The following is a 25,640-nucleotide window of genomic DNA, read 5'->3' on the forward strand; positions in this document are numbered from 1 at the left end:
CGGCGGCCGGCCCTGGCCCCGCCCCCTGGGACGCCGCACCGGTCACCTGACGCGGCTGCGGCCTGAAGAGACACAAGGGAAGTCGCTGTCGCCACAGTCAGAGTCTCCGCCGCCGCCTTCTGGAACAGCCGGGACCCTCCGCCTCGCCTCCCGCGCCATGCCGTCGGAGAAGACCTTCAAGCAGCGCCGCACCTTCGGTGGGTGCCGCGGCGGGGGGCCGGGCCCGCGGAGGGGCTGAGACGGGGAGCGTGGGGACCCAGGGCGACCAGAGTCGGCGGCGGGGGCTGACGGAGGGGTCGGCCGGGGGCTGAGGGGGGTCCGGGCCGGTGCCCGGGGGCTGACAGCGGGGCCGGGGCTCGGGGGCCGAGGGGGTCGGACCCAGGAGGGCCGACGGAGGGTCGGGGGCTGGTGCCGGTCTGAGGGAGGCCGAGGAGGGCCGGGGCCTGAGAGGCGTCGGGACCTGGAGAGCTGAGGGGGACGGGGCCTGGAGGGCCGACGGAGGGCCGGGGCCCGGGGGCTGACGTCGGGCCGAGGGGGCCCCGGGCCCGCCAGGGGGCTGAGGCGGGGACCCCGGGCGGCCAGAGTCGGCGGCGGCCGAGGCGGGAGCTGGCGGAGGGGCCGAGGGAAGGCCGAGGGGGGCCGGGGGCCGGGGGGCGTCGGGGCTGGCCGGGGGCTGGGGGGAGGGACACCGGGCGGGACGCGCCGGCGCGGAGCTGCTGAATCACCTCTTGGCCCTTCGCGGCGGCGGCGGCCCGGCCGCGGGCACCGCTGTGCAGCAGCCCTCCGGTGCGGGGCGGGGGGGAGGGGAGGGGTCGCCGCCCCGAGTGTCAAGTGTCGTGCCCGCGGGGGCGGCCGGCCCGGAGGCCCGTCTGCGACAGGTCCTTTGAAGGGGTGGCGTTAGCGTGCGAGTGAATCTCGTCCAGGTGAGGCCGGATCCCACGTGGTCGCTTACAAACGTCGGGTCCCCCTCGACGGAGGGGCTGTGGGCCGCGGAGGGCCCCGGAGGCGGGCGGCGGAGACCGGGCGTGGCGGCGCGTCCTGACCCGGTTCGCGGCGGGAGAGGGGGCCAGCGGCTCGCGGCCCCGCGGCAATGGGGACGCGGAACCGACGGGTGCTCCCCGAGGCCAGCACATCCCGCGCGGACGACGCGGCCCCCCGGCCGTGTGTTCGTGGGGCTGTTGGCAGCGGCCGCGGCCGCGCGGGCAGAGGGGGCCGCCGCGGGGCTCGTGCGTGTGCCCCGCGAGCCCCCTGCGCGCGGGCCTCCTCCTCCGCAGGGTCTGCCCTCCGTAGAGGGCCCGCAGCTCCCCGGGAGGCGAGCGGCGCGCCTGGGTCTGTGGCTGTCGTTACGGACAGTCGTGAGCTCCTGCCCCTGCGAAGCCGCGCTCCGCGCTCGGGGAAGCGTCCGCCGGGCCGTGGCTCCGTCTGCAGACGCGGCGTGTCCGTTAGCAGGACTTAGACGTGTCTTTCCCGGCGGGGATTTTCTCGCTCACGACCTTCTTCTGCAGCCCCGAGAGCAGCGTTGGAAGCAGGTTCCCTCTAGTACCGGGCTTCCGTCCACACCGACTCTTGCATTTATTTGGAAGCTCACGGGGGGGGGGGGGGGGGGGGCGCTGGCCGGCGCAGTGGATAGCGCGGTGTGGGTCTCGATCTTGGGGTCGGAGGTTCAACCCCCCCCCCCCCCACGTTGGGCATAGAGCTGGCTTCAAAAAGAAAAAAAGTTAACTGGGGACATTGGTGTGGGAAAGATGCTTATTTTCCCATAGCTGAAACTATAGTTACTTTCCTTTTGCTTCGAGTATTTTTAGGTTACTCTAGAAAAATCTGAGCAAGAGTAGGTGGTAAGAGTAAGGAAAGTGAGATTAATGTGTTCTGATGAATTAGAGGGAATTCACCTGGAATCTGGCCCCTTTTTAAAAGATCCCTTTAGTAGTCGTTTTCGCAGAAAAATATCGAGTGCCGTTTAGCGGCTTCTGCCTTTCCTGGCTCCGGGGCTGACAATTTTCACTTGATTTGTAGCCCAGTAAATGAGAGATGTTAATTCTTCGGTGAGAACCTCTTCACACACTCACACCAGCCCCAGCGAGCTCGAGCAGTTCTCTCTCTTTCCACGTGAGTGAGTTCAGGCTAATTCAGAGCTGAATAGAGCGCCGCTGATACCTTCTACCAGGATGCAGAGGGTTGAAGTGGACCCTGAGCTTCATCCAGAACAACCCCTTCCTTTTGTAGCTGAAGAAACTGGGTGGGGCCCACAGAGGTGACGATCGTGATCCACCTAGTGGCAGCCTCTGGACTTGCACTCTGTCGTCCGCCCTGTGTTTTCCGTCCTCCCGGAGGCCGCCGTCGTTTCCAGTACAGGAGATGGGCCAACACGGAGTCGAAAGGCATAGGGTGCCTTTGCACACAGGTGGAAGCGTGAGCTTCCAGAATTGTATTTGAGCGGAAAATTCTGGATTTGGTCTTCTCAGATGTAAAAGTTTTGCTTTAGCCCCTGGGGTTGCCCCAGTTTATTCAATGACACTGTTCTGCGATTCAGCGGTGAGCAGGCTTAAGCTTCTCCGTTAATAGCGGAAAAGTTTGCATGTCTCCGGGGACGTGTATGTGTTGGTCTAGAATAACTACTCTAAAAGGCAGACCTGTAGAGCAAGGTATATGGCAAAACGCAGGCAGCACTCCATGAACTGAAGCTGTACCAGTCGTTGAGGGATTGAATATCTATCACACTTACGATTTATAGACAGATTGGGGGCAATATTTATTATGCTTCCATTTCACTCAATGAAATAGTTTTATTTCAAATGCCTTCAGTCGTCTCAAAGCAACTTTGCAAATACGCTGGTCAACTAAGACACTTTGGACTCCTATTCTCCGTTTTTGTTTGTTTGCAAGGCTTACAAGGGTCTTAGAAGCAGGAGGAAAGGAATCTGGGGAAGTATACCTGCATATGCATTTGGAGGAGTATTTATTCCCATTTTACAACTTTAATTTGTTTATTATCATTTTCTGTGTACAAGCCTGAGCCCTGGGGGAATACAAAGATGACTAGAGGCAGGTCCCTGGCTGCCGGGGGCACTCTGTTGAAGACAAATGATAAACAGATCACTACAACATTAAAAAAATACTTGAGTAAAAGAATTGCTCATATGTGCCTTTATCTGTGGTGTTGGTAATGTTTTTGTTAAATCTACTGTTAGTCTCGGAAAATAGCTGTCCACTTAAAAGAGTGAGGCACAGGCATGTCCCATATTTGCTGTGTTACTCCAGCTCACCCCTGCGTTTTCACTGCAACTGCTCAAGACACTTAAGACATTTCTAGGAGACTTTAACACTATGTGTTTTCTTTTTCTTTTTTTAAGTTTATTTTTGAGAGAGAATCTCAAGCAGGCTTCACACTGTTAGCATGGAGCCCGGTGTGGGGCTCAAGCTCACAAATCGTGAGATTGTGACCTGAGCCGACACCAAGAGTTGGGAGCTTAACCACCTGAGCCCCCCAGTTCCCCAGTACTAAGTGTTTTCACCTTAAGGAAGTCACTCACCTTCATACTTTGATTTTCCCACCTTTAGTAAAAAGAATCATTTTTGTCGTTTGGGCCATATTTTGGGGCTAAATCAAGATAAAGAAACTTCTGATACTACAGTATAAAAATTCTGATTTCTGACTTTAAAGTCATATTTAGAGCGTATTTTTATTGTATTTTTTTCCTTTTCCACTTGCCAAAACAAACCTGTTTCCTTGTATTAAAAAAAAAAAATCTCCCCCTTCTGTCTGAATGTTTCCAATTAAACTTTTACATGTATTATGATAAGTCTTTAAATGTGAAACATATTCCGGGGTAAATTAAAGAATTCTCATTCATTTGCTAGAGTGAATTAATTGTGATTTCCTCTAACCTCTGGAAGAATCTTCTCTGACAGAATGGAGATTTTTGTCATGAAGAGGGTTGATGGCTAAGTCTATATGGTAGAGCACCTTTTCCTGGGGTAAGACAGACAGGGACAGGGCTCGAAGCTGAGAGAGGCATTGAAGGGGAATCAGAAATAGAGAAGGATTTAAAAGATGATTCCAGGGAGAAAATCCTCCTCCTGTGTCTCCTCTACTCTCACTATTCTTTTTTTTTTTTTTTTTAATTTTTTTTTTTTTTTTCAACTTTTTTTAATTTATTTTTGGGACAGAGAGAGACAGAGCATGAACCGGGGAGGGGCAGAGAGAGAGGGAGACACAGAATCGGAAACAGGCTCCAGGCTCCGAGCCATCAGCCCAGAGCCTGACGCGGGGCTCGAACTCACGGACTGCGAGATCTCCTCTACTCTCACTATTCTAATCACTGCTTCACTTTGGACCCTGGAGGTGTGGCTTTTCCACACATCGAACTGAATTCAGCTGGCTGTCCTAAAATTAAAAAAAAAAAAATTTGTTTTACAGTCATCTCTGTACACAAAGTGGGTTTCTTTCTTTTTTTAAGTTTATTTATTTTGAGAGAGAGAGAACATGAGCAGGGGAGGAGGGGCAGGGAGAAGGGGGAGGGAGAGAATCCCAAGCAGGCTCCACGCCGTCAGCACGGGGCTCGATTTCACAAACCACGAGATCATGACCTGAGCAGAGATCAAGAATAGTGCTCAACCAACTGAGCCACTCAAGCAGCCCTATACCCAGTGTGGGGTTTGAACTCAAGATCAGGAGTCGGATGCTCAACTGATTGGTGGCTGTCCTACAGTTTAACTCAGTACTAACTCTTTACCTGGTGATAGCTTCAGATCCAACATGTTGATAAGAGTTAAGTCCCAAAATATTGCCCCTCCCCACCACGCCCAAACACTAATTCCAAGTGCAGCTTGTTAATCTGTGCTTCTGACCACTGGCTGGAAATCAGAGGTTCCCATAACCGCCCCCCACCAACCGTGTTTAATTAAATTGCTGGAGTGGCTTGCAGGAAAGCTGTTTATTTACTAGATTACTGTATTATTACAAAGGATATTAAAGTACACAAAAGAACAGCCTCATGAAAAGTACTGGGGTGAGTTCTGGAAGAGTCCTGAGTGCAGGAGCTTTTGTCCCCGGGGAGTTTGGTATTCTCCCAGCACCTGGAAGTTCTGAGCCCCATCCTTTTGGGTATTTACGGAGATTTAATTACACGGGCCTGACTGGTTAAATCATTGGCCATTAATGATTAGTTCATCCTCCTAGCCCCTTTCCCCTCCCTGGTTGTTGGGGTAGGTCTGAAAGTTTCAAACCTCAAGTCACTGTTCTTTCCCCTGGCAGCCAGTCTCCCATCCTTAGGAGCTTTCCAAAAATCACCGCATTAACACAAACCTCAGACATGGTTGTTTGGAGTTTGTTATGGAGAAACAAAAGATGCCCTTATCATTATCACTATTCTTGTTTAGAAAATTCCAAGGGTTTTGGACCAGATACGTCAGTCAGAATATTATAGATGGGAACCACTAGGTTAAGCTTACTATTAACAGTACCTAAGAAACAAAACAGGTTAACATAGAGGAAGGGATGGATGAATAAGATAAACAGGCAAATCATAAGAGATTTTTTTTTTCAACGTTTTTTATTTATTTTTGGGACAGAGAGAGACAGAGCATGAACGGGGGAGGGTCAGAGAGAGAGGGAGACACAGAATCGGAAACAGGCTCCAGGCTCCGAGCCATCAGCCCAGAGCCTGACGCGGGGCTCGAACTCACGGACCGCGAGATCGTGACCTGGCTGAAGTCGGACGCTTAACCGACTATGCCACCCAGGCGCCCCAAGAGATTTAAATACAGAAAACAAAATGAGGGTTGCTAGAGGGGTGTCAGGTCGGGGTTGGGCTAAATGGGCGATGGGCATTAGGGAGGGTACTTGGGGTGAGCACTGGGTGTTATATGTAAGTGACAAATCACTAAATTTGCAGTCTTTATAGTAGACGTGTTTATATTTAGTGATTTCTTAGAAGCTGTTTTAGAAATTTTGGGTGGGAAAATAGAAATAGAACCTAAACGTTCATAATTTGAACATGGGAATTATTTCAGTCATTTTAGTAAATTTTTTTGAAATTCAAAAAAAGTTGGTAATAGTGGTATATACTTTTATATAGGTCATAGCATCTTTTTTTCAAAGTCACCAGGATTTCTCAGGAAGCCCATGATATCGATCACTTACATAAGTGATTATATTAAGGGGGAGAATAGAGATTGTCAAAAAACTAGTATTCAACAGCAGACTTTGTGCTTTAAACTTTTAGGTAAAGGGAGGGGTGGGCACTGAGTGAAACTGTTTAAAAGTCAAATAGGAAATTCCTTTTACCCATATCTATTTTGGGCATTTTCTTTCCTTTTAAGGACTATATCATTGAAAAGCAGGAAGTGATAAGGGAACATTGTATTGGAGAGCCTCTGGTTGATCATGGATTTCTGTACCAACTTAAACTATGGAAAATGCACAAAAATTGACAGGTGGTGGGAGTCCTTGGAGGAAAGATTGGTAATACCGTGCAGTCAGTCTGCTGATTGTATTTGACTGAGCCTGGGGTCCCAAACCCTTGAAACTAGGAATTCTGTACTCTTGGTCTTAGGCTATTCCACCTGCTATAGCCATGTAATTGCGTGTTGGTTTACATGGAAGTTGCATTTGGCCTTACATGTCAGTTTACCAGATATGAAATGCCAGTGTTTGGTTCTTCTGAGTTCTAGGAAAGATACCCTTACTGCTCTACTCTGCCACAGCTAGGGATAGGTGAATTCACATATGGAAACCACCAGTGAAAATGCAGGAAAGAAGCTGCATTGTCACCGTTAATAATGCCTGTGTCTTTTCCTTTCATTGCAGAACAAAGAGTAGAAGATGTCCGACTTATCCGAGAGCAGCATCCTACGAAAATCCCAGTAGGTAGTCTCCAGCATCTGTGTTTCAGTCATTCATAATGTATGCAGACGGGAGCACTGCTTAAGTATTTTGGTACAACACTGCTGTGTGCAACCATGTGACGGGTTTCTACAAAAATCCTGACCAATAGCCCCCAGTGTCAGCTTCATGACCTAGAATTGAGATCACTTAATACACAGTTTTTTCATCTAACCCCATTGTTTCCTCCTGAGTCTGAGTTTGGTACCTTAATGTTACACACTTCACAAGTCAAATGTATTTATTTGGGGGAAATGAATAGAGGGGCTAGAACTGGAAGGAAGTATCCACTGTCTGCTAAAGGAAGCTGAGTACTGCGGTTGGAAACTCAGTAGTCCTCGGGATTTAAATGTGACTGCACATTCCAGGATGTCTTTTGACGTCTCAGAGAAGTCTCTTGTATTTGGCTTCTTTGCAGGAAATGGAGGAAAAACACTGCTCTTTCTTGTCACGTGTAGGTAGGTGCCTCAGATGCTTTTTGGTGTGCCCAGGAACCCACATCCTCTGCCCCAGATCCTTTGCTGGCAGACCCTAGAAAAGGTTTCTGCCTGAGGCACAAGGTCTAGTGGGTAAGAGGAACTCCTGGTTTCAGACAGAGGCTGAGTTCAGGCCTTAGGTTCAAGGTTACTAAGTGATTTTGAGCTAGTTACTAAAATTCTGAAAGGTGCTGCTACATCTTTATCTGTAAAATGGGAAGAGAATCCCATCCCATGTAGTTGTTGGAAAGATTTGCGTAATTCTGTGTACGTGGTTGTCACCTCCTACAAATTCTATAGACCCCTGAGAAACTCCACTGTTAAAAGCTCTGTGGCAGCTTTCGTGTTCGGCTTTGTGACATGTGATCTCATGCCAAACTGAGGGGAGAGGAAAGAACCAGGGAGTTGGGGCTGTAAGGTACACAGAAAAGAGAAGACGGGTCTGCCCAGCAGTTTCCCAACTGTGGTGTCCTACAGTAAAAAACAGTCTGTTTTCCTTGGCCTGCTTAGAAATTTCAGTCTGTCCTGGTACTTGGTCAACATGTGGCCTGGGGGATTTCTTGAACTGTAAGGTTATCTTCACTTTGAATACCTGCTGTCTTATCTGCTAGCAGGTGCTAGCTGTTGGAAACAAACAGCCCAGTAGTCTGCCAGGGTTTGTGCCACAGCCTCCTTTTGAAACGCAGATATCTGCCTATGTTAGCAGTCCTTTCTGCCAGTTGTTTCCGGGTTTTTGCAGAAATCACGTGCTTATATTTCCCCGTTCGTGCTTGTGATCCCCTGCTGTCACAGGCGCTGCTTGTTGAGAATCGGATGGAAGGACCGAAGGCAGAAGCAGCTCCGCCGGCAGTCTGGTCTCCACTCCTTGAGGGCGGCTGTGTCCTCCACGCTTCTGCCCACAGTGGCCGCCTAAGTGCAGCACTCAGGAGGGCACTCCTCAGATGCAGCCAGACGCCTTACCCCATGACTCACACACCTTCTCTCCCAGATTAGAAGGGTACCGGAAAAAGGAAAAAGAAGGGACAAGGAAGCCAGTCATTTGTAGGTGATGGTTCTCGTGGGGATGGCCAGTGCGGGCGAGTCAGGAGCAGCTCAAATAGCTCCTCTCCCCGCAGAGCAGCCTGAGCACCTGAGAGAGAGCAGGAGGTGCCCGAGGCCATCCTGTCCTGTGTCCCCAGGCTGCTGCTGTGTCCTCCTTTAAGGGAAAGGTTCTAAGGTCTTAAGTTTTTCCTCCGGTGCTTCTGCCTCTTCTTGGACCAGGAATTTAAGATTTCTGCCTTGCTTTTGATCTCTGCTACTAGTCAAACCCAGGCAAGTGTACTCTATCTACTGATTCTTTCCTGTGGATAATGTTGTGAACACACCCTGTGGATAAAAGTTCTAGATCTTACCAAGGAAGGTGATAACAGTTTGATTTGGCCTTACACAGAACCTCACGTGGGCTCCCTTACAGCGGAGCCATATACAGACAAGTCTCTTCGCCTTTTCTGAAGAAACATTATGTAAAGATTCCCATTCCTGACTCTCAGCTTCTCGTTGTGGCAGGGTATGGCTGTTTTGCTTTTGTAGTGGCGTAGAACTAGGGGAAAAACTGTCTTTCCTCTATGGAAAGGAAGTATGGCAAGGAGTTGATGGATTTATTTCAGTTCATGATGTAAAACTATTGACTTAAAATTTTTTTTTTTAACACTTTTAATTTATTTTTGAGACAGATGGAGCACTAGCCGGACAGGGGCAGAGAGAGAGAGGGAGACAGAATCCAAAGGAGGCTCCAGACTCTGAGCTGTCGGCACAGAGCCTGATGCGGGGCTCAAACCCACAAAGATTCTTGACTTTTAAAGCTCATTAAAGAGGGGCACCTGGGTGGCTCAGTCAGTTAAGTGTCCAACTTTAGCTCAGGTCATGACCTCAGTTTATGGGTTCAAACCCCGCGTCGGGCTCTGTGCTGACAGCTTGGAGCCTGTTTCAGAGTCTATGTCTCCCTCTCTCTTTGCCTCTCCCCTGCTCGCGCTCTTTCAAAAACAAACGTTAAAAAAATTTTTTTTAACTCTTTAAAGAAATACAGGGAATATTTTGTCAATATGAAAGAATCTTCAAGTCTTTCTGCACAAAATGTGTTTCCAGAACCAGTGAATCATTGTCTCTACTTGTCAGATATTTACTTAAGACTTTTTCCATGTCAAGTAGAGAAACAGGTCTAGTATGAAAAAAACATGAGTGTATTACCATAACAAAAAACTTCCACACTTCAGGGGTGCCTGGGTGGCTCAGTCGGTTAAGTGTCTGACTCCTATTTCAGCTTGTGTCATGATCTCATGGTTCCTGGGATTGAGCCCTGTGTTGTGTGTGTGGACCCCCAAATGTGGGGCCTGCTTAGGATTCTCTCTCTCTGCCCCTCCCCTGCTCATGAGAGCTCTCTCAAAATAAACTTAAAAAGAAAAAAAAAGAAAAAAGGTACGGGGCCTCTGAGTGGCTCAGTTGGTTAAATGTCCGACTTTGGTTAAGGTCATGATCTCACAGTTCATGAGTTTGTGCCCCGAGTCAGGCTCTGTGCAGATGGCTTGGAATCTGGAGCCTGCTTCAGATTCTGTTTCTCTCTCTGTCCCTCCCCTGCTTGTGTTCATTCTCTTTCTCTCTCTCTGTCTCTCTCTCTCTCTCTCTCTCAAAAATAAATAAAAACATTAAAAAAGTTGTTGTAGAAGTACATCTAATTAAAAAAGATCTTACATATTTCAGAGGAAATGGTGGTGGTGTAATTGACAGACAGATTCAGAGCTTTACACTTTAAGCTGGCACCTAGCCTCTGTTCTTAGTATTTTTTTTTCCTGACTAGTTAGTATATTTTCATGGTTCCAAGTAAAAAGAATACATAGCTCACCTCCTGGAGGCATCCACTGTGTATTGTGTGTGCCATATTCTGTAAGGGACAGAGTGTAAGCTGATAAATGATCACTCTTCACAAGAGCACTATGAGGAAACTAACAACTGTGCCGTTTCTATTTCAGACCCCGTTTAGGTATGTGCCAGTTACAACATAGGAGGTATTTTGTCTGTTCTTCATAGTTAATGCTGATCTCACAATCTCTTTTCTGGCTATTTTTTTAGGTGATCATAGAACGATACAAGGGTGAGAAGCAACTTCCTGTACTGGACAAAACCAAGTTCCTTGTACCTGATCACGTCAACATGAGTGAGCTCATCAAGATCATAAGGTATATAATCACTTTTTTCTATTTCTTTGGGTAGCTTCTCATTCTTTATCAGACTTAGATAAATCTTTAGTGTTGTTGTTGTTGTTGTTGTGTTTTGTTTCAAATTTTTATCTTTAGTTTTGATTAAGATCTCCACAAGCTCAATAAAACCTAAAGACATTTCCTTTCTGAGTTCTTCTCTCTTCCCTGTTGGATCTGCTGTCCTTCTGATTCTTTCATCATAACCATCTAGTATAGATGTTGTCTCTTGATCAGAAAAATTACAAGTTTTGTACAGCAAAATTAGTAAAAGAATGCAGACTTGGTACAATGGTAATATAAACTATATTTTGAAGTATTTCTCATACTAGACACTAATGGCTCTTCAGAGAGCATGCTAGTTTAAGACTGGCCTCAGGAATATAGTACGAATAATCTATCAAGTATTACCACTAATATATCCTTTGTCAGTGTAATCCTAGGAAATGTCCTGTACTTTATGAGAAGCTTTGAGAGTAATCATCAGTAGGCATACATTTTATTTTGCCAGAAGCAGCATGTACAAAATCTTTGTACTTGTGTGTCAGTGGGGGGTGGGTGAGATTTTCACACATCCCGGGTATTGGTGTTCAGTATCTCTTCACATTATTTTTCTTTCAATAGGAGGCGCTTACAGCTCAACGCTAATCAGGCGTTCTTCCTGTTAGTCAATGGACACAGCATGGTGAGTGTGTCCACGCCGATTTCTGAAGTGTATGAACGTGAGAAGGACGAAGACGGGTTCCTGTATATGGTATATGCCTCTCAGGAGACATTTGGAATCAAAGTGTCTGTGTAAGACTAGAAAAATGCATCTGTTCTAGAATTTTTTTAAGCCCTTACCAAGGAAAAAAAAGGGATATTACCAACTGAGATTGATCCATTCATCCAATCACAGACCATCAAAAACAGTAGTGTTCCTGCCTAGGAGTTGTAGGAAGTTGTTTTGTGCTACAAGCAGAAAAATGGAGCTCCACATGAGCACATTCAGCTTTGGAAAAACCATTATTTAACCTAGGCTGTTTTGTTTTCAAATTTAGAGGTTTAAAAATAAAATACTGTGCATTCTAAGTTGCCGATAAAATAGACCTTCACATTATTCTAATGCTCTTTCCCTATGAGGAACTTGCAACATAAGCATTCAGCGAGAAATTCTTTTCTAGGTTCACAGAACCAGCCAACTTTTTGTAGAAGAGTTTCCACTCAACTAGAGAACTCTCTTTAAGAGGATCTTGGAAAGCATAAGTTGTCAAGCATAGCCCCCTTCCCGCCCGCCCACATTGGCCATAATAGTGGGCAAAAAGCAGGAAAAATCGAGGTGGATGAGAAAACTCTGAACTGCTGCTCAAGGTTCTCGACTCCTAGTGTAGTGTGCCCCAAGTCCATGCCTGTGCAGTGCCATTGGGTGGGGGGTGGGGGGGGGGGAGGGGGTTTCGTTTGCTTCTCTAGACAGTAAAGCACCACTGCTCAATAAGAACCTTGAATGATTTAAAATTTTGGTCTAGTTTCTCAAAGGGCCCAGGGAAGAGAAAAGTGACATTTCTTCTGGTTTGCGTGTTCTCTGAGAGGTCAAACTGCCATCTGCTTTGGTAGAGAAACAAGCTGTTCAAGCAGTTTTGTTCCTTAGGTCAGTGGTAGAAACTACAGAACACGGAAACTAAAGCATTAAAATTCAGATGCACTCCCTCTACCTTTCAGCCTAAAGCTGTAGATGGTCCATGTTTTATGTTGTGTGTGGCTGTTATGAAAAAGTTCCCACATTTTTAAGAGTATTTCAGTTGTCACTGTAGGTCAGAACCGTCCTGGTTCCTCTGCTCAAAGTGCATGTCAGTTGTGAAAAGAACAGGAACAAAGGAGACATACACTCTTCGTGGATATCAGTGTCAAAAATTAGACATTTTCCGAGTTCAACTAGAACCACCAATGCTTCCTACTACCTGCATGGGCTCACTATTTACTATTTTTGTGGGAGTGACGGAAAGATCACAGTCACCTTTAGACTGTACGTGTAACGAGCAGGTTACGTTTCACCTTTGTGTATTTAGACGTGTGTGGAATACCCGGACCTGTTAGTGGAAGTTACTTATTAATGGGGGGGGGGGGGGGGAATATTGCTGCATATGGGCGCTTGACTCCCCAGCCTTCCGACCACTCCCACTGCATGCATCTGTCCACGTGGCTAACTTTTAATATGCGTATTTTTACATTATGTAAATTCTTAATCAGCCTGTCTTGTTTAGATTGTACACATCATTATACCTGACATTCTTGTAACTCCTATGTGGTAAGATTCCTAGAAGAAATTCAGCTTTTTAAAAAATACCATGTGGGAAGGGCGCGACTTCTACCCCACGTCAGTGGGTGGTCACTATAGGATCTCTAAGCCAAGTACGTTTTTAATGAACTAAGGTGAATAAAGGCACAACGAAAACCCGTCGCCGAGTTCAGTTTAATGGATCGGTATCCGATACTCGCAGTGGTATAGCGTCCGCGCTATCCCGTGCCAGGCGGGGAATTTCCTTCCTAACGGCACCAAGGCTGGTTTCGCTGCAGGTGGGTGGGGGGCCGGGAGTGGGCAGAGGGGTGCCCACCTCTGAAGGGCTCTGCCTTGTCCGAGGCACCTTTCTCACCTCAGTCCAGGTTCTGCCAGCTCGTCTCGTCTTTACCAAACAGGAGTCTCCTGAGAACTAAAAGACCGGCCACAAAGTGTACGGATGGATGTGGGACCCGGGTGTTTTGTGGGAATAAACACTTGGAACCCTGCCACTCTAAATGAAAAAGTACCCCACAGAAGGTGTTGAGTATGCGCTGCCTGGTCGAGAAGACATTTCGTGGTTTACGGGCACCTCGTGCTTCATCAGGGAAAGGTGGTACAGACTGCAGCCAAGCAGTGGCCAGCACTACGCCCTGGAAAACCTCCACCCATTCCCAGTTGGAAGCAGGCACCTCAGAGGTTTGTGGAAGAACCCGGGGAGCGAGCTGAGGAAACGCTCTGCTTCCGCGATTGTGCTGCTCGGGTGCGCACATCCCCCTTCAGAGGCCCCTCTCTCTTCCGAACAGCGAGTCGGGGAGGCTGCCGCCAGCTACAAGGATGGGCCAGTGGTCTCTCCTGACGGGGGCCCTGATGCCCCGAGCCACGTGCGCACCTTTCTCTGGGCAGCCTCAGGCCCGACGAGACCAAGAGGCCCTGGGGACCTCTGCTGGGGAGTGTGGCACTGCTCGGGGCAGTGCAGTCCTGGGCCAGCTTGTGCTCACTAGACCGCCACTGTCCCAAATCCAGAGAGGACAGAGCTTTAAATGCCAGGACACGTTCGTGCCGTGTGTAAATCACACGTTTACAAAAGTCTCAAGTATCCTCGACATCTCTGTTCCTGCCAATCTTGATTTCACATGGAACCTCTTTAAACCCCAAATCAAGAGTAACTTCTCTGTTCAAGGCAAGGATGTTTTTAAAAAGTGGGAAATGATAGACAATGGACTTAAGGGGCACCTGGGTAGCTTAGTCAGTTGAGCGTCTGACTCTTGATTTCAGCTCGGGTCATGATCGCAGGGTCGGATTGAGCCCCATGATGGGGTCCACGCTGAGCATGGAACCTCCTTGGGATTCTTTTGCCCTTGACCCTCTCCCTGTTCACAAGTTCTCTCTCAAAAAGAAAACCAGTTTTTAGAAAATGGATTTGGGCAGCTGGGTGGCTCGGTTGGGCGTCTGACTCCGGCTCAGGTCATGATCTCACGGTTTGGGAGTTCGAGCCCCGCCTGGGAGCCTGGAGCCTGCTTCGGATTCTGTGTCTCCCTCTTTCTCTCTGCCCCTCGCCCGCTCACGGTCTGTCTCTGTCTCAGAAATGAATAAACGTTACAAAACTTATAGAAAAACTTTAAAAATTTTTTTAAAATGGATTTAAGACCACGTATCTCTTGTCAAATTGAGAAGGCAAGGTTTGACTCCCTAGTTTGGAGATCAAGAATTTCGATTTATTCAAAAAGATGTGTGCTCCATTTTCTATGAAACAAAGGCCTAATAAAATGAAACATTTTTTTTAATTTTTATTTTCAGTACATTAAATTTACTCATAAAAACATTCTAAAAATGTACAATTTTTCCTTTTTAACAAAGTATAATAAAACATAAAAACTTCAAAAACAGAATACTTAACATTTACAATTCAAAATCAAATTAGCAGAATATTAAATATTTACAAAACTATATCTTTTAAAAATATTTATAAAGTTACATGCAATTTGTAGAATTGACATAAAAGAATGGCTCAAAAATGGGAGAATTTTCCTTCATTCCTAAAAAGAAAATCTGTCCAATATAAGCTGTGAAGATTCTTGAGTACACGAAGTCTTCGGTTTCAGTACCAAAGCCTTCATCCTTGTGCATGTGAGAACTTAATGCATGTGAGGGGCTTGTTACGATACCCGGGACTGACTGAGGACGCTGATGACGCACTGAGCTCCCCTCCACCTGGAACAGCGTAGCAAAGTCGACCTTGGGCCTCAACCAGCAAGTGTGTGGTTTCGAGAGTACTGATTAAAGACTTTTTCATTCAGAACCTCGGGACTTTGCAAACTGAGCCTCTTCAGAACCCATGGTTTTAAACGTCACCTGACTCATTCTTTGGGGAGTCGTCTGCACTGTGGAAAGGAGGTCCGCCCGCTCAGGTTCCACAGGCCCATCCTCTGGGAAAGACACGGCTTCCCTTACCATCCTTAAGACTCAGTTCGTACGCCATCAGTGACCAGTATGTAAAACTAGCAAGGCATCAAATAACCCACCACAGAAGCAGGAAGAGTACAAAATGACAAGGAGTGAGGAGGGTGCAACCTGATTCCACTGGGCGAGCGCTCTCCAGGGACACTGGAGTGGGCCCAGAGCAAGCCTCTCGGTCAGATCCCGATTGATCAGATCTGCCGGTGCTCCCACCGGGCCGCGTGTGTGACGCTGGGCTGAGCTGCCGCCCCGCACCTCCGCACACAGCGTAGTGCAAACTAGCTACAGTGACTTCTAAATTGTGAATTAAAACACCGAACCTACTAGCTACCATATTCACAAGCTGACTCCTGTGATCTTCTGGAGATTATAGATGATGCTGGTTGGTTGTTTTTTTCAAAATACCCAATCACGTACCTGCTTTGAAGAAAATAATTTTGTCTTTATTGTAAGTGCTAGCTCCCATTTCCTCAGTGCTCTTTAGCAATTACGAGTTTTAACATTTAAACACTTTCCAATTTTCAGTACTTTTGAAATAAAAATTAGAAAAGAAGGTAGAAAATTGGGTGTTTGGCTAAAAAAAAAAAATTAAATAGTTGTTTTACCTCGACATTGTATTCTACTTCAATCTGTACATTCCACTTCCCCCATTCTCGAAGACAAAAAAATGGGGTGAGAAACTCTGATATACGATAGACCACACACAGCCAAGTGGCCATGCCACACCTACCTGGTTGCTACAGCATTTGGAAACTGAGCCCATGGTTTCACGAAAATGACTACGTAGTTGAAAGGGTCAGTCGGATCTGTGTTTCTAAGAAGATGAGGACATCTGAGGAAATGCAAAACGCTCTTTAGGCTTAACGACTTTGGTTGCTTTTGGAGAGAAATTCATCGGAGATAATACTGCCAGCAAACATTCCCAAGTCCAAGTAAGGAAATTCACTTGGGGAGAGATCGCACAGATCGGCAGCTGAATGCTTTATGTCCCGTGTATGTCACATTTACGTTTCACAATTCTCACCTTGGAATGGCCTCACTGGAGACATCACACCGCACATGCACTTCCAAAGACAACTGGGGATTTTTCTAAGACCTTTGATGACTGGAACACAGCCGCACAATGTCTGGACTCATTTACCTCAATTTGAATGTCATACTTCAAATCAAAGATCTTGTTTCAACTTCTTGTTATATGGAACGCTAACTTCTAATATTTATCAAAATAGTCCTAAGGGTAACAACAGACACTTTCATTCCCCAATACTGACCACTAAAACAAAAACCCTAAATATGATTTTTTTTCCTCTTGTTATGAGACAGTTTTCAACAATTTCACCGTGTTGAAATAGGATTTATTTAAAATATTTCTTTTTTTTTTTTTTAAAAAACCAAAAAATTTAAAAGTTTGGCTTTCAGCACATGTCCAGGCCACCATAACGGCCTTCAGAAATATTAAAATCGTAAACATCAGTGGACACTCCCAAGTCTTCCTCTAACATCATATGACAAGTTCCAGGCTCGTACTCTTTAAGGCAAAGTTGTGTCAGTTCTCGTTATTTTGACATTTTGTAGTGTTTACAATTAAGAGATCAATGTCACATTCCCCCAAAAAAGTTGCCGTAAGCATCACCATTGCTTCAAAACCGTACGTAATACTGTGCACTGGGAAGACAGACGCGTACAGAGGTCTGTCCATTCTGCATTGCATAGAAATGAAACTCTACTAAAATAAAACGCTAAAAAACTACTAAAAGCCTTTCATTAAAAAATGTAACAACTCTGCTTTAGTTTCTCTGCAGCCAGGAAACGGATCATAAAATTTGAAGCCTCACATCACAGTGCCTCAAATTCTAGGGTATTCTTTTGATTTACACCAATTCGGCATGAGGCTGATTGTCCCATTTTAAGAACGGTCTGAGTATTATGATTTTTTTTTTTTTTTTTAATACATACTCCACTGCAAAATCCCTGGGCAAGGCCTAACCAATCAGTATTTTAATATGGAAGGCTTTAGTGTTTAAAGTAATATTGTTATTTGAGCAGAAAACTCCCTTTAGCTTTGAAGATTTAAGTCCCTACATTTCAGACCAAGCAACTTTCATTGCAATGGGGTGACACCGAGAGCTGTGTGGGGAGGATTTCTTTCCCACATTGGATAAAACCACACTCGTGCAGATCTTGTGGCTCTGTCCTGTTGGTGCGGCCTCTTTCAGAGTCTTACCACTTTCTCTTGTAGTTTTCCAGGTAACTTCTCACGGAACTAACCATTAATACACAGCCTAATACAAAAGAAGTTGACAGGAGAACGTTTCAAATCTTTTGCTCCTAAGTTACAGGACTGTATCATTGTTGAAATGTCTGTCTCCAGTGTGAATCCGTTAGCAGTCAGCCTTGGGGGCCTCGGGAGATCCGTGTGACATAAAAGAACTTGCCAACTTTGCTAAGGGTGTCGTAGCGTCCCTCGGAGCCAGCCCACGAAGGCCGGGCGGTTACCATGTCCCTGCGAGAGCTCCGTCGCGGTGGGAGACGACCAAGACTCCACGCTACTGACGGGCTGGGGAGGAAGGATTCTCAAAGCTCTAACAACTAGGGATTCTCTGGGACTTGGACCCTTAAGATATTAAGTTGTTGCGAGTAACTATTTCTATTTAATAATGTAGTTTAAATGTATTCGCAGAAAAAAAAAAAAAAGGAAAAGAAAAACCTGAAACTGCTGCAAGTGTTTTAAGGAGGGAAGGAGACGCTGACATCTTTGTCGTGTACCAAGTCACGCGGCCTGCTGGTGCCAACTCCTTAAACGCAGATTCTCCGAGTGTCTTGCACTGACTGGTCTCAGGGAGTCTGTCTCCCAAAACCGCAGAGACTGGCATCAGTTTACATTCTTCTGTAGTGCAATCCTTAAAAAGCCCAGAGAGATTAGTGTCTAACCACTCAAGGAACAGAACAAAACAAAAACAGAACAAAACAGAGGCGACATTTTCCCTCACCCAGGGGTGACCAGAGTCCGACTGGTGGAACGCCACGCAGGGAACTCCGACCCTCAGTACTCGAGTCCGATCTTGCGTAGCTGCCCTGGAATTACATGTGAGCCTGGAAGGACCGAGGATGGCGATGCTCCTCGGGAGACGGAGGTCTCTGCATCGCGACCACGGTGGAGGCGCCGACCAGGCGAGTCCTGACGTCAAGCTCCAATCTAGGATTTTGGCAATAAAACTGAGTTTGATGCACTCCTACACTAGGTTTTCTATCCAGTCTAGTAAAGTAAAGCACCTTTGGATTAAAAATATTAAGCTCAACAGCAACTAGACTTCTCGGTCTTGTATTTAATTTCCTTATGTCTCCATGGCTTAATAGTGTTCTGTTGCCAGAGGAAAGTATCAGTCTGTGGAGTCCAGACTTTCTGCTGGAGGGGCATATTTCAACCTAAAAGTACCTAGAAGTGGGGGGGGAGGGAGGGGGAAAGAGATCAAATTTGAATCACTGCACAGTTAGCACAAACAACCAAGCCGTCCAGAGTTCTTTCTGGAGGTACTGCTCAAGATGCGGTGCTGGATACCTGGACCACCTCTTCTCCCCACCCCCGAAACTAGACTCCACGAGTGCATCAGCGCAGACCAGGGGTCCCCTGGCTGGTCACCAGCCCAGTCCTCTGTTGACCGGGAGCCGGGACGGGGTAAGGGGTGGCCTGACCGGCACCACAGGCCTAGGACCTGCAGCATCTAGACTCACGCGCCACACCCTCGGTTATCAGCTCGACCCTGAATCCCCCCCTCCGTGCTCCCCTCCGCCGCATGGCAGGAGATCCCACCGGGCCAGACGACCCGTCCCCAGCCAGCTAGGCCCTTCTAGAAGAAGGAGCAGGCTGGAATCAACAGTCTCAAAGACAAAGTAACCCTTCCAGGGGCTTCACGGCCTATGGAGAATCCCATGCTTCTCCAAAGAGCATTTGAAACATTAGTGTTCGCTTCCAAAAACAAGCCTGCAAGATTCCCTAAGGAGTAAGCCCTCGGGGGCGGCTCAGTCCGCCCCGAGGCCGCCCGCCTTTACCTTGCCGATTGAAGTCCATGGACGGCTGCTTGCAGTCCTGAGCGCGGTGCCCCGTGGCCCCGCAGTTGTAACACGACAAGTTGCCGCTCTTCTTATGGCCCGGGCCGCCGCCGCCACCGCCGCCGCCGCCGCCGCCGCCGCCCACCAGCCCCGGCGCCTGGTACACGCCCGCCGCGCCCGCCATGAAGCTCTGCACGGGCGGCACGGCGAAGGCCGACTGGCCGCCCAGCACGGGCTCGGGGGGCACGCCGCCGCCATAGGGCGAGTGCACCACGGGGAAGGCGCCGCCGCCGTACTGCTGGGCGCCCACGTAGCCGCTGCCGCACACGGGGCTGAAGGGCAGGAAGGGGAAGGGGAAGACGGACGGCCCCGAGAACGGGTGCTGGAAGTAGTTGGCGTAGCTGACGGTCAGGCCGCTGGAGCCGCAGCTGCCGCTGCACCCGCACGACGTGCACACGACGCAGCCCGGGGGCGGCGCGGGCGCGGGCTGCTGGGGCGCCGACTGCTGCTGATGGTGGTGGTGGTGGTGGTGGTTCTGGGCGGAGGCGGGAATGTTCCCGGGGGAGCCGGAGCCGCCGCCGCCGCCGCCGCCGCTGTAGAAACTGCTCTCGGGGGCCGAGGAGAGTGCGGGGCTGGAGCTGGGGGCCGGGCAGCTGGGCACGGTGGCCATGCTGGCGAAGGACGTGGAGGGGTGGCTGCTGGAGGAGGCAGTGTTGCTGTTCGCACAGAAGCCGCCCTGCAGGGGCCCCACGGGCACACTGCTCATCGCAGAGAAGGCAGCTTTGGTGTTGGCGGTGTACAGGGCAGTCCGGGGGTTTATTATTGCAGGGGGCACGCTTATTTGCACGTTATTAGAACAGGGAGTTTGCCCGGAAATGGCAGAATCCGCGGGGACGGATGAAGACACCAGGAGTTTGATGGGGGGCCGGGCCACGTGGAAGACGGTGCTGGACGTGCCCGCAGCAGCGGTGCTGGTCTCCCCGCCCGGGGCGGGCTGCGGGGCCGGCTTCAGGACTCTGTCCAGCGCGGACGTGTGCACGACTTTGGCACGGGGACCAAAGGAGACGGTGGGTGACACGGCGCTGCTCTCGGCAAGCGCGGAGAGGACCTGCAGAGGCTGCTGGGGGCCGGGCGTGGGGGCCGCGTCGATCACGGCGTGGCCGAAGTTCTTGTCCACTTTGATGCCGCCTCTTGGTCCCGAGAGCTTACTCCGTTCTTCGAGAGACAGCAGCGAGTGCACGGAAGGCGGGAGGAGCTTCATGTCCGCGCCCCCCCTCTCCGACTTGTGCACAGAATTCAGCATCCGGATGGGCGCCAGGTGTGAGGCCGCAGCCATCATCTGGGGGGGCAGGGCGTGGTGACCCGATGGACTGGAGCCCGCCTCGTTCTGCACGGGGAGAACCTGGGCCGTGGGCCTGGCAGAGCTCGAAGCGAAGTGGTTCAGGAGCATGACGGGCTTCTCCTTGTCCGAGCCCTCCAAGTGAATCTCCACACCTAGAGACGGGGACAGAGCGGTCAGCGCGCCGCCCCGGGCCAGCGCAGGGCCAGCAGAGCGCTCGGCACGCCGGGCGTCCTTACGTCTGTCGTTCTCCTCGGCGCTGTCCGAGCTCTCTTCCCGGGCCTGCACCCCCATCGGGCTGGGCGAGGAGCTGGAGCACTCGGAGGAGCTGCCTTCCCGGGCCGTCTGGTGGGGGGGCTGCTCCACTTCCACCCGCAGCGCTGCGGAAAAGGGGGGCCCACACGGGTCGCGCCGGCCGGCGGCTATCACACCCTCCCCGCCCCCCTCCACGCACACCCGTCGCGCTGCCCCCGTGAGGCGGGTGCCGTCACCCCCGCTTCAGACGGGACCCTGACGTTCGGAGAACACAGACCGCCGAGGGCCCACAGCGAGTTCCCCGCAGATGTGTGCGTGGGGCCGGGGGCCGCCGTGCCTCCCTACTCAAACGCCCGAGAAGGGAGAAGGTTCCCCCGGCCACCACGGTGCTGCGTTAAGTGAGATCCACAACACCGAGGGACACCCGACACCCTGTTTTACAAGACCAAGGGACGTGACAACTTTGTAGTCAAATAACCACTTAAAAGCCACACAGGCATGTTTTTCTTCTTGGCTGCTACTGTCCATACGAGGGGCGGCCATCACAGGCGTCCTCCACCCCGTCTGAAGAGGTCCCCCGAGAGGGAGGCTGCGGTCAGGCAGGCTGGGCAGTTCGGGCCAAGGACCTAAACATGATCTCTCTGCACCCGCCTGGGGAAGAAGAGTATCTTCATCTATTTTGGGGATTTCCTTCTCTTTCCCTCTTGCCAGGTAGCTTCTGGCTCCACTTCGTTTGCCCCAACACCTTCAGGCGAGCCTCCAGCTTCTAACCCAAATGTCCCTTCTATTTTCTAGCGGTGGAGACGGTAAAAGCCAAAATAATGAGAAGGAACTGTATAGACTAAAATTATGCAAATGGCAATAGGGTGGGGTCTGTGATCTCATGATTCTCAAAAGGAAGGGCCCGAGATCTTGCATCACGGCCACCCGCGCCCATCCGTCCGTCCACACCTACCTGCAGCGTGGGCGCCTCGCACGGTCTGCACGGGACCCACGTGGCTGGTCGGGGGGACGCGAGCCACTCCGCTGCCGGTGACCGGGGGTGGAGCTGCAGGGTTCAGGCACCGTTTCTCTGACTTCTCCCTGTGTGGCAAGAAAGGGTGCGAGCAAGTGAGCGCTCAGGTCCTCTGCGGAGGAACTGCTTTCGTGCAGATTCCTTACAGGGGTGACTGCCCCGCACATGTCCCCAGGTGTGGAAAACGAGGCACTGTGGCTGGTCAGATTCACTGCCAAGGGCCTTGCCTGGCACACCAAAACCACATCTGTAGAATTTTAAAAGCATTAATGAAGCTTTGATAAGCAATCAAAATAATCCAATCAATGGCATTTAACTGGAAGTGCTGGTACCTGTTCAGCGTAGAGGCCGCTTTTAGGAAAATAGGCTTGGGCGATGTAATGTGGATTGAAGACAGCCAGGCCCGGACCCACCCCGAAATATCCACTGGCCCTAACTGACCAGCGTGCTCCTTACAACCAGGCACAGTTAGCAAAAATGGGAGAATTCCAGGCGTCGCCGTCCTTCCTCATCTTCCGCCTTTAGGAAGAGCCCCCTCCCCCACCGCCTCTTGGCAGACAAGTCTCTCCTCTGCTGTCCTGCCCCTGCTCCCTGGTGCATTCAGTAGACTTCTATCTCCTTTGTTCTGCCTCAGGTGAATTCTTTCAACGCCTAGGTTTCCACCTGATCGTCATCCCACATTTGGGGGCCCCCATCTGATCAGGAGACACCCCCCCCCCCCGTATGTTAGAAATGAAAATAAACACACACATTCTGCAGCTGCACACTTACTTCTCCAGCTCTAGCTGAGTCTTGAGTTTTTTCTTTGCTCCCATGGTGAGGGATTCAAATTTATTTAGATCTTCCTCAGTAAGGCTCAGAAACTTCCATAGAAGAAAGAAATTACAAAGTTATTGAGAATGAACTTTGAAAACAAAGAACCTGAGACATAACTTAATAAATGCATTCTACCAGTAGGATAGGTAAACGGATCAAACCTAACTGGACAATGAAAGCCTTGGGAACATGAGGTCACTTGCTAAATGATATGGTGTCCCTTGTTCAAAATACGAAACGGTCACTCTACACGTGAGGCTCACAGGCCGTGTCCCCCAGGCCCTCCACTCGCCGCCTGCAGAAGCCGGGGCACCTGGAAGGTCCACGACAGGCAAGTAAAGAAAATGCCCTCAGTTTCCACTTCTACAGAGACTGGACCGGTGGAAGTGTCCCCCTCCTGTCCTGGGATCTACCCCCTCAAATGCAAGCCATTTATTCTCCTGCGGACAGGGACTGTTCTTTTAACAGCACTTTTGTCTCAAACACCACCACTTTAGGGACAAAGCCACTTTGTCCTGAAGCAAGTGATCCAGAAGAGCAGAGGAGATGTCATCTGAATCGAATGGCTAGCTAACCGGAGGTCTGACACCAAGAAAACACAACACTCTGGTTCCGTAATGTCACTGGTGATGTTTATGGCCAAAATTCAACTCCTACATTGTAACATTTTAAATTGACCATGAGGCAAGGCTGGCAAAATGTGGTTTTCAAGAGTTATGAATCGTAAGCCAAGGGTATTACAAATACAGCAAAATCTTGGTTTGTGAGCATAATTCATTCCAGAAACATGCTTGTAATCAAAGTACTCATATCCAAGCGAATTTCAAGAACCACTGCCTCAGTTGTGATCATGTGACGTTCAGCATCATGTACGACTCATAATGCAAGACACTGCTCGTTTATCAAGTTAAAATTTATTAGAAATGTTTGCTCGTCTTGCAAAACACTTGCAGAACAGGAACAAGTTACTCGCAATCCCAGGTTTTACTGTATGCTTAAGAGCCGTCTTTTATTAGGTACTAAAAGCTTGATTTCTAGGTTCAATTGCAGATTTTGGACACATGAAATTTTTACATAGGTAAAAGCACCGAGTGACTGCACCCAGCAGGGGGAGTCAGTTCAAACACTGCTACAGGCCTCATTTAGTTTTATCGCCAAGACACCAAGACTTAAGAAACTTCAGAATCTTCTAGAACGAGAAAATGCTCACCAAAATTCTCTATTGTAAAAAATTATCCCTATGTAGAACTGCTTGAAAGACACAAAACTGATCTATTCCTTTTGGTTCTATGACCCTCAATCGAGCCAGATCATCAGTGGGTTGTTCCCTTGGGTCCAAACACTCGGGACCCCTGTAAAATGGGCCCTTCCTGCACCGGAAGGGAGCGTGCGCACAAGAAATTCCCCATTCCTGCCGATGGCAGGGATGCTGGGGGATACGATGTCCTTCAAATTGCACGGAGTATCTAACCTGCGGAGACCACAGTTGGCTTTAAAAAAACATGTTTACAACCAGTCCCGTTCCAGTTTGTGCTTTGGCTGCAGGGAGACTTCAAATCCAAACCCACCACCCCCCTCCAGTGAGCGTGCAGGACTTGGGGCACACACCCGTGGGTGTCAAATACCAGGCCGTGTGACTTCCACAGCATGGATGGCACAGACACCCAACTCGAGCCCGCTAGGAACGAGCTCAGAGGAAGACTACGTTGCCCGCGGGGCAGCCACGTACCTTCTCCATCGTGAGCTGTTTGAAGACGGGGTAATACTTGTGCAAGCGCAGTTTCCTCAGCCAGTCCAAGATCCCATTCTGCTCCTGGGTCTGAGGGGTCTGCAGACTGGAGGGCATCAGGATGGCGGGCGACGTGTCCATCTGGGCCCGGTAGGCCAGGGCTGAGCCGGCACCCCCCGCGTGGGAGCAGTGGGGCAAGGCGGCCGCGCTGGCCGAGTGCTGCATGTGGTGCTGGGCGCCGCTCTGAGAGGAGGGGATGCCGGCCACGCCACACACGGGCCTGTGGGGACAGCAGACAGGTGGTTGCTGCCGCGGACGAGAGAGAGGGGCACGGGGGCCAGCTCCGACAGGCTGGACTGCGCGGGAGGCCCAGCCCCTGCCGACATCAGAGCCCTTTTTTGCCGCCGCCCCTCCCCGACACCACCACCCGGAAGGCGTCCGTAGCTGTGCACACGTACACATATGTGCACACGCTTCTGTACCTGTAGGGTGTGCGTGAGTACACGCATCTGTGCGTAGACAGGTGCATTCGTATGCTCTCGCGAGAGCATATGCACACGTATGCGTGTTCGTGTGTGTCACCGCCAGACTTTTGGTTTCACTGTCTCATTTGTTACTTCTGTCATACGTGACAGAACGGACTCCTACATCTTTAACCACCGAATGCGTGTTTTCTGACCGAGTCCCAGCAGCGGGCTGAGAGGAGCGCTCTGCATTCGGCTTTCTGCCCTGGCCCCATTCACACCAGACCGCAAATCCACACGTGTATCGCGTGCTCCCTCTGTGCCACGCGGAGGGGAAGAGGGCAGCACTTCCACGGGCCTCGTTACCCGACGGCATCGTCACACCATCTGTGCACCTGTGTGACTGTGACACGGGCCCATTTTAATGGCCTGTTTGTCCCCTGAGCACTGCGACAGTTGCTGTCGGGCCTCGTGCTGACAGAGGACCCTTGGAGCGCCGGCTGTGCCACCTCACGGCCACAATCGCTCCCTGGTTGCTTATAAAAAGGAAGATTCCCTGAAATTCTGGTTTCCTAGAATGTGCGGGGCCCGGAGACTGGCATTTGCGATAAAGGGTCCTTGTGAATTCCGGCTCCGGTGGCTCAGAAAACCACTTGCTTCTCTACG

General features: G+C 49.7%; 3 protein-coding genes across 6 annotated transcripts in view; 1 reads left to right on the forward strand and 2 right to left on the reverse strand.

Moving 5' to 3' along the window:
- The window catches only part of FBXO31 (F-box protein 31), a 51,501-nt gene extending 51,371 nt beyond the window's left edge, over positions 1–130 (reverse strand). The window contains exon 1 of the mRNA XM_081791335.1: positions 47–130. The gene's annotated coding sequence lies outside the window, so the exon portion shown is untranslated. The remainder of the gene's footprint in view (positions 1–46) is intronic.
- Positions 91–13,029, forward strand: MAP1LC3B (microtubule associated protein 1 light chain 3 beta). The gene is made up of 4 exons (XM_081791348.1): positions 91–197; positions 6,812–6,867; positions 10,468–10,574; positions 11,217–13,029. Exons 1-4 carry the CDS (start codon positions 158–160, stop codon positions 11,389–11,391), a joined length of 378 nt encoding a protein of 125 aa, XP_081647474.1. The 5' UTR covers positions 91–157; the 3' UTR covers positions 11,392–13,029.
- A 1,582-nt stretch (positions 13,030–14,611) lies between these two features.
- Positions 14,612–25,640, reverse strand: part of ZCCHC14 (zinc finger CCHC-type containing 14) — a 57,627-nt gene continuing 46,598 nt past the window's right edge. For 2 of the 4 annotated variants that reach the window (XM_081791329.1, XM_081791328.1), the window contains 6 exons: positions 24,511–24,790; positions 22,737–22,828; positions 21,906–22,033; positions 20,935–21,075; positions 19,357–20,850; positions 14,612–18,742 (listed from right to left, as the gene is read on the reverse strand). In XM_081791329.1, the coding sequence (XP_081647455.1) occupies positions 18,687–18,742; positions 19,357–20,850; positions 20,935–21,075; positions 21,906–22,033; positions 22,737–22,828; positions 24,511–24,790 (2,191 nt within the window). In that variant the 3' untranslated portion in view covers positions 14,612–18,686. The remainder of the gene's footprint in view (positions 18,743–19,356; positions 20,851–20,934; positions 21,076–21,905; positions 22,034–22,736; positions 22,829–24,510; positions 24,791–25,640) is intronic. The other 2 variants (XR_014136142.1, XM_081791330.1) reach the window with 2 other exon arrangements.

Source organism: Panthera onca, chromosome E2 (genome assembly GCF_046562875.1).
Source record: "Panthera onca isolate mPanOnc1 chromosome E2, mPanOnc1 haplotype 2, whole genome shotgun sequence".
NCBI lineage: Eukaryota > Metazoa > Chordata > Mammalia > Carnivora > Felidae > Panthera > Panthera onca.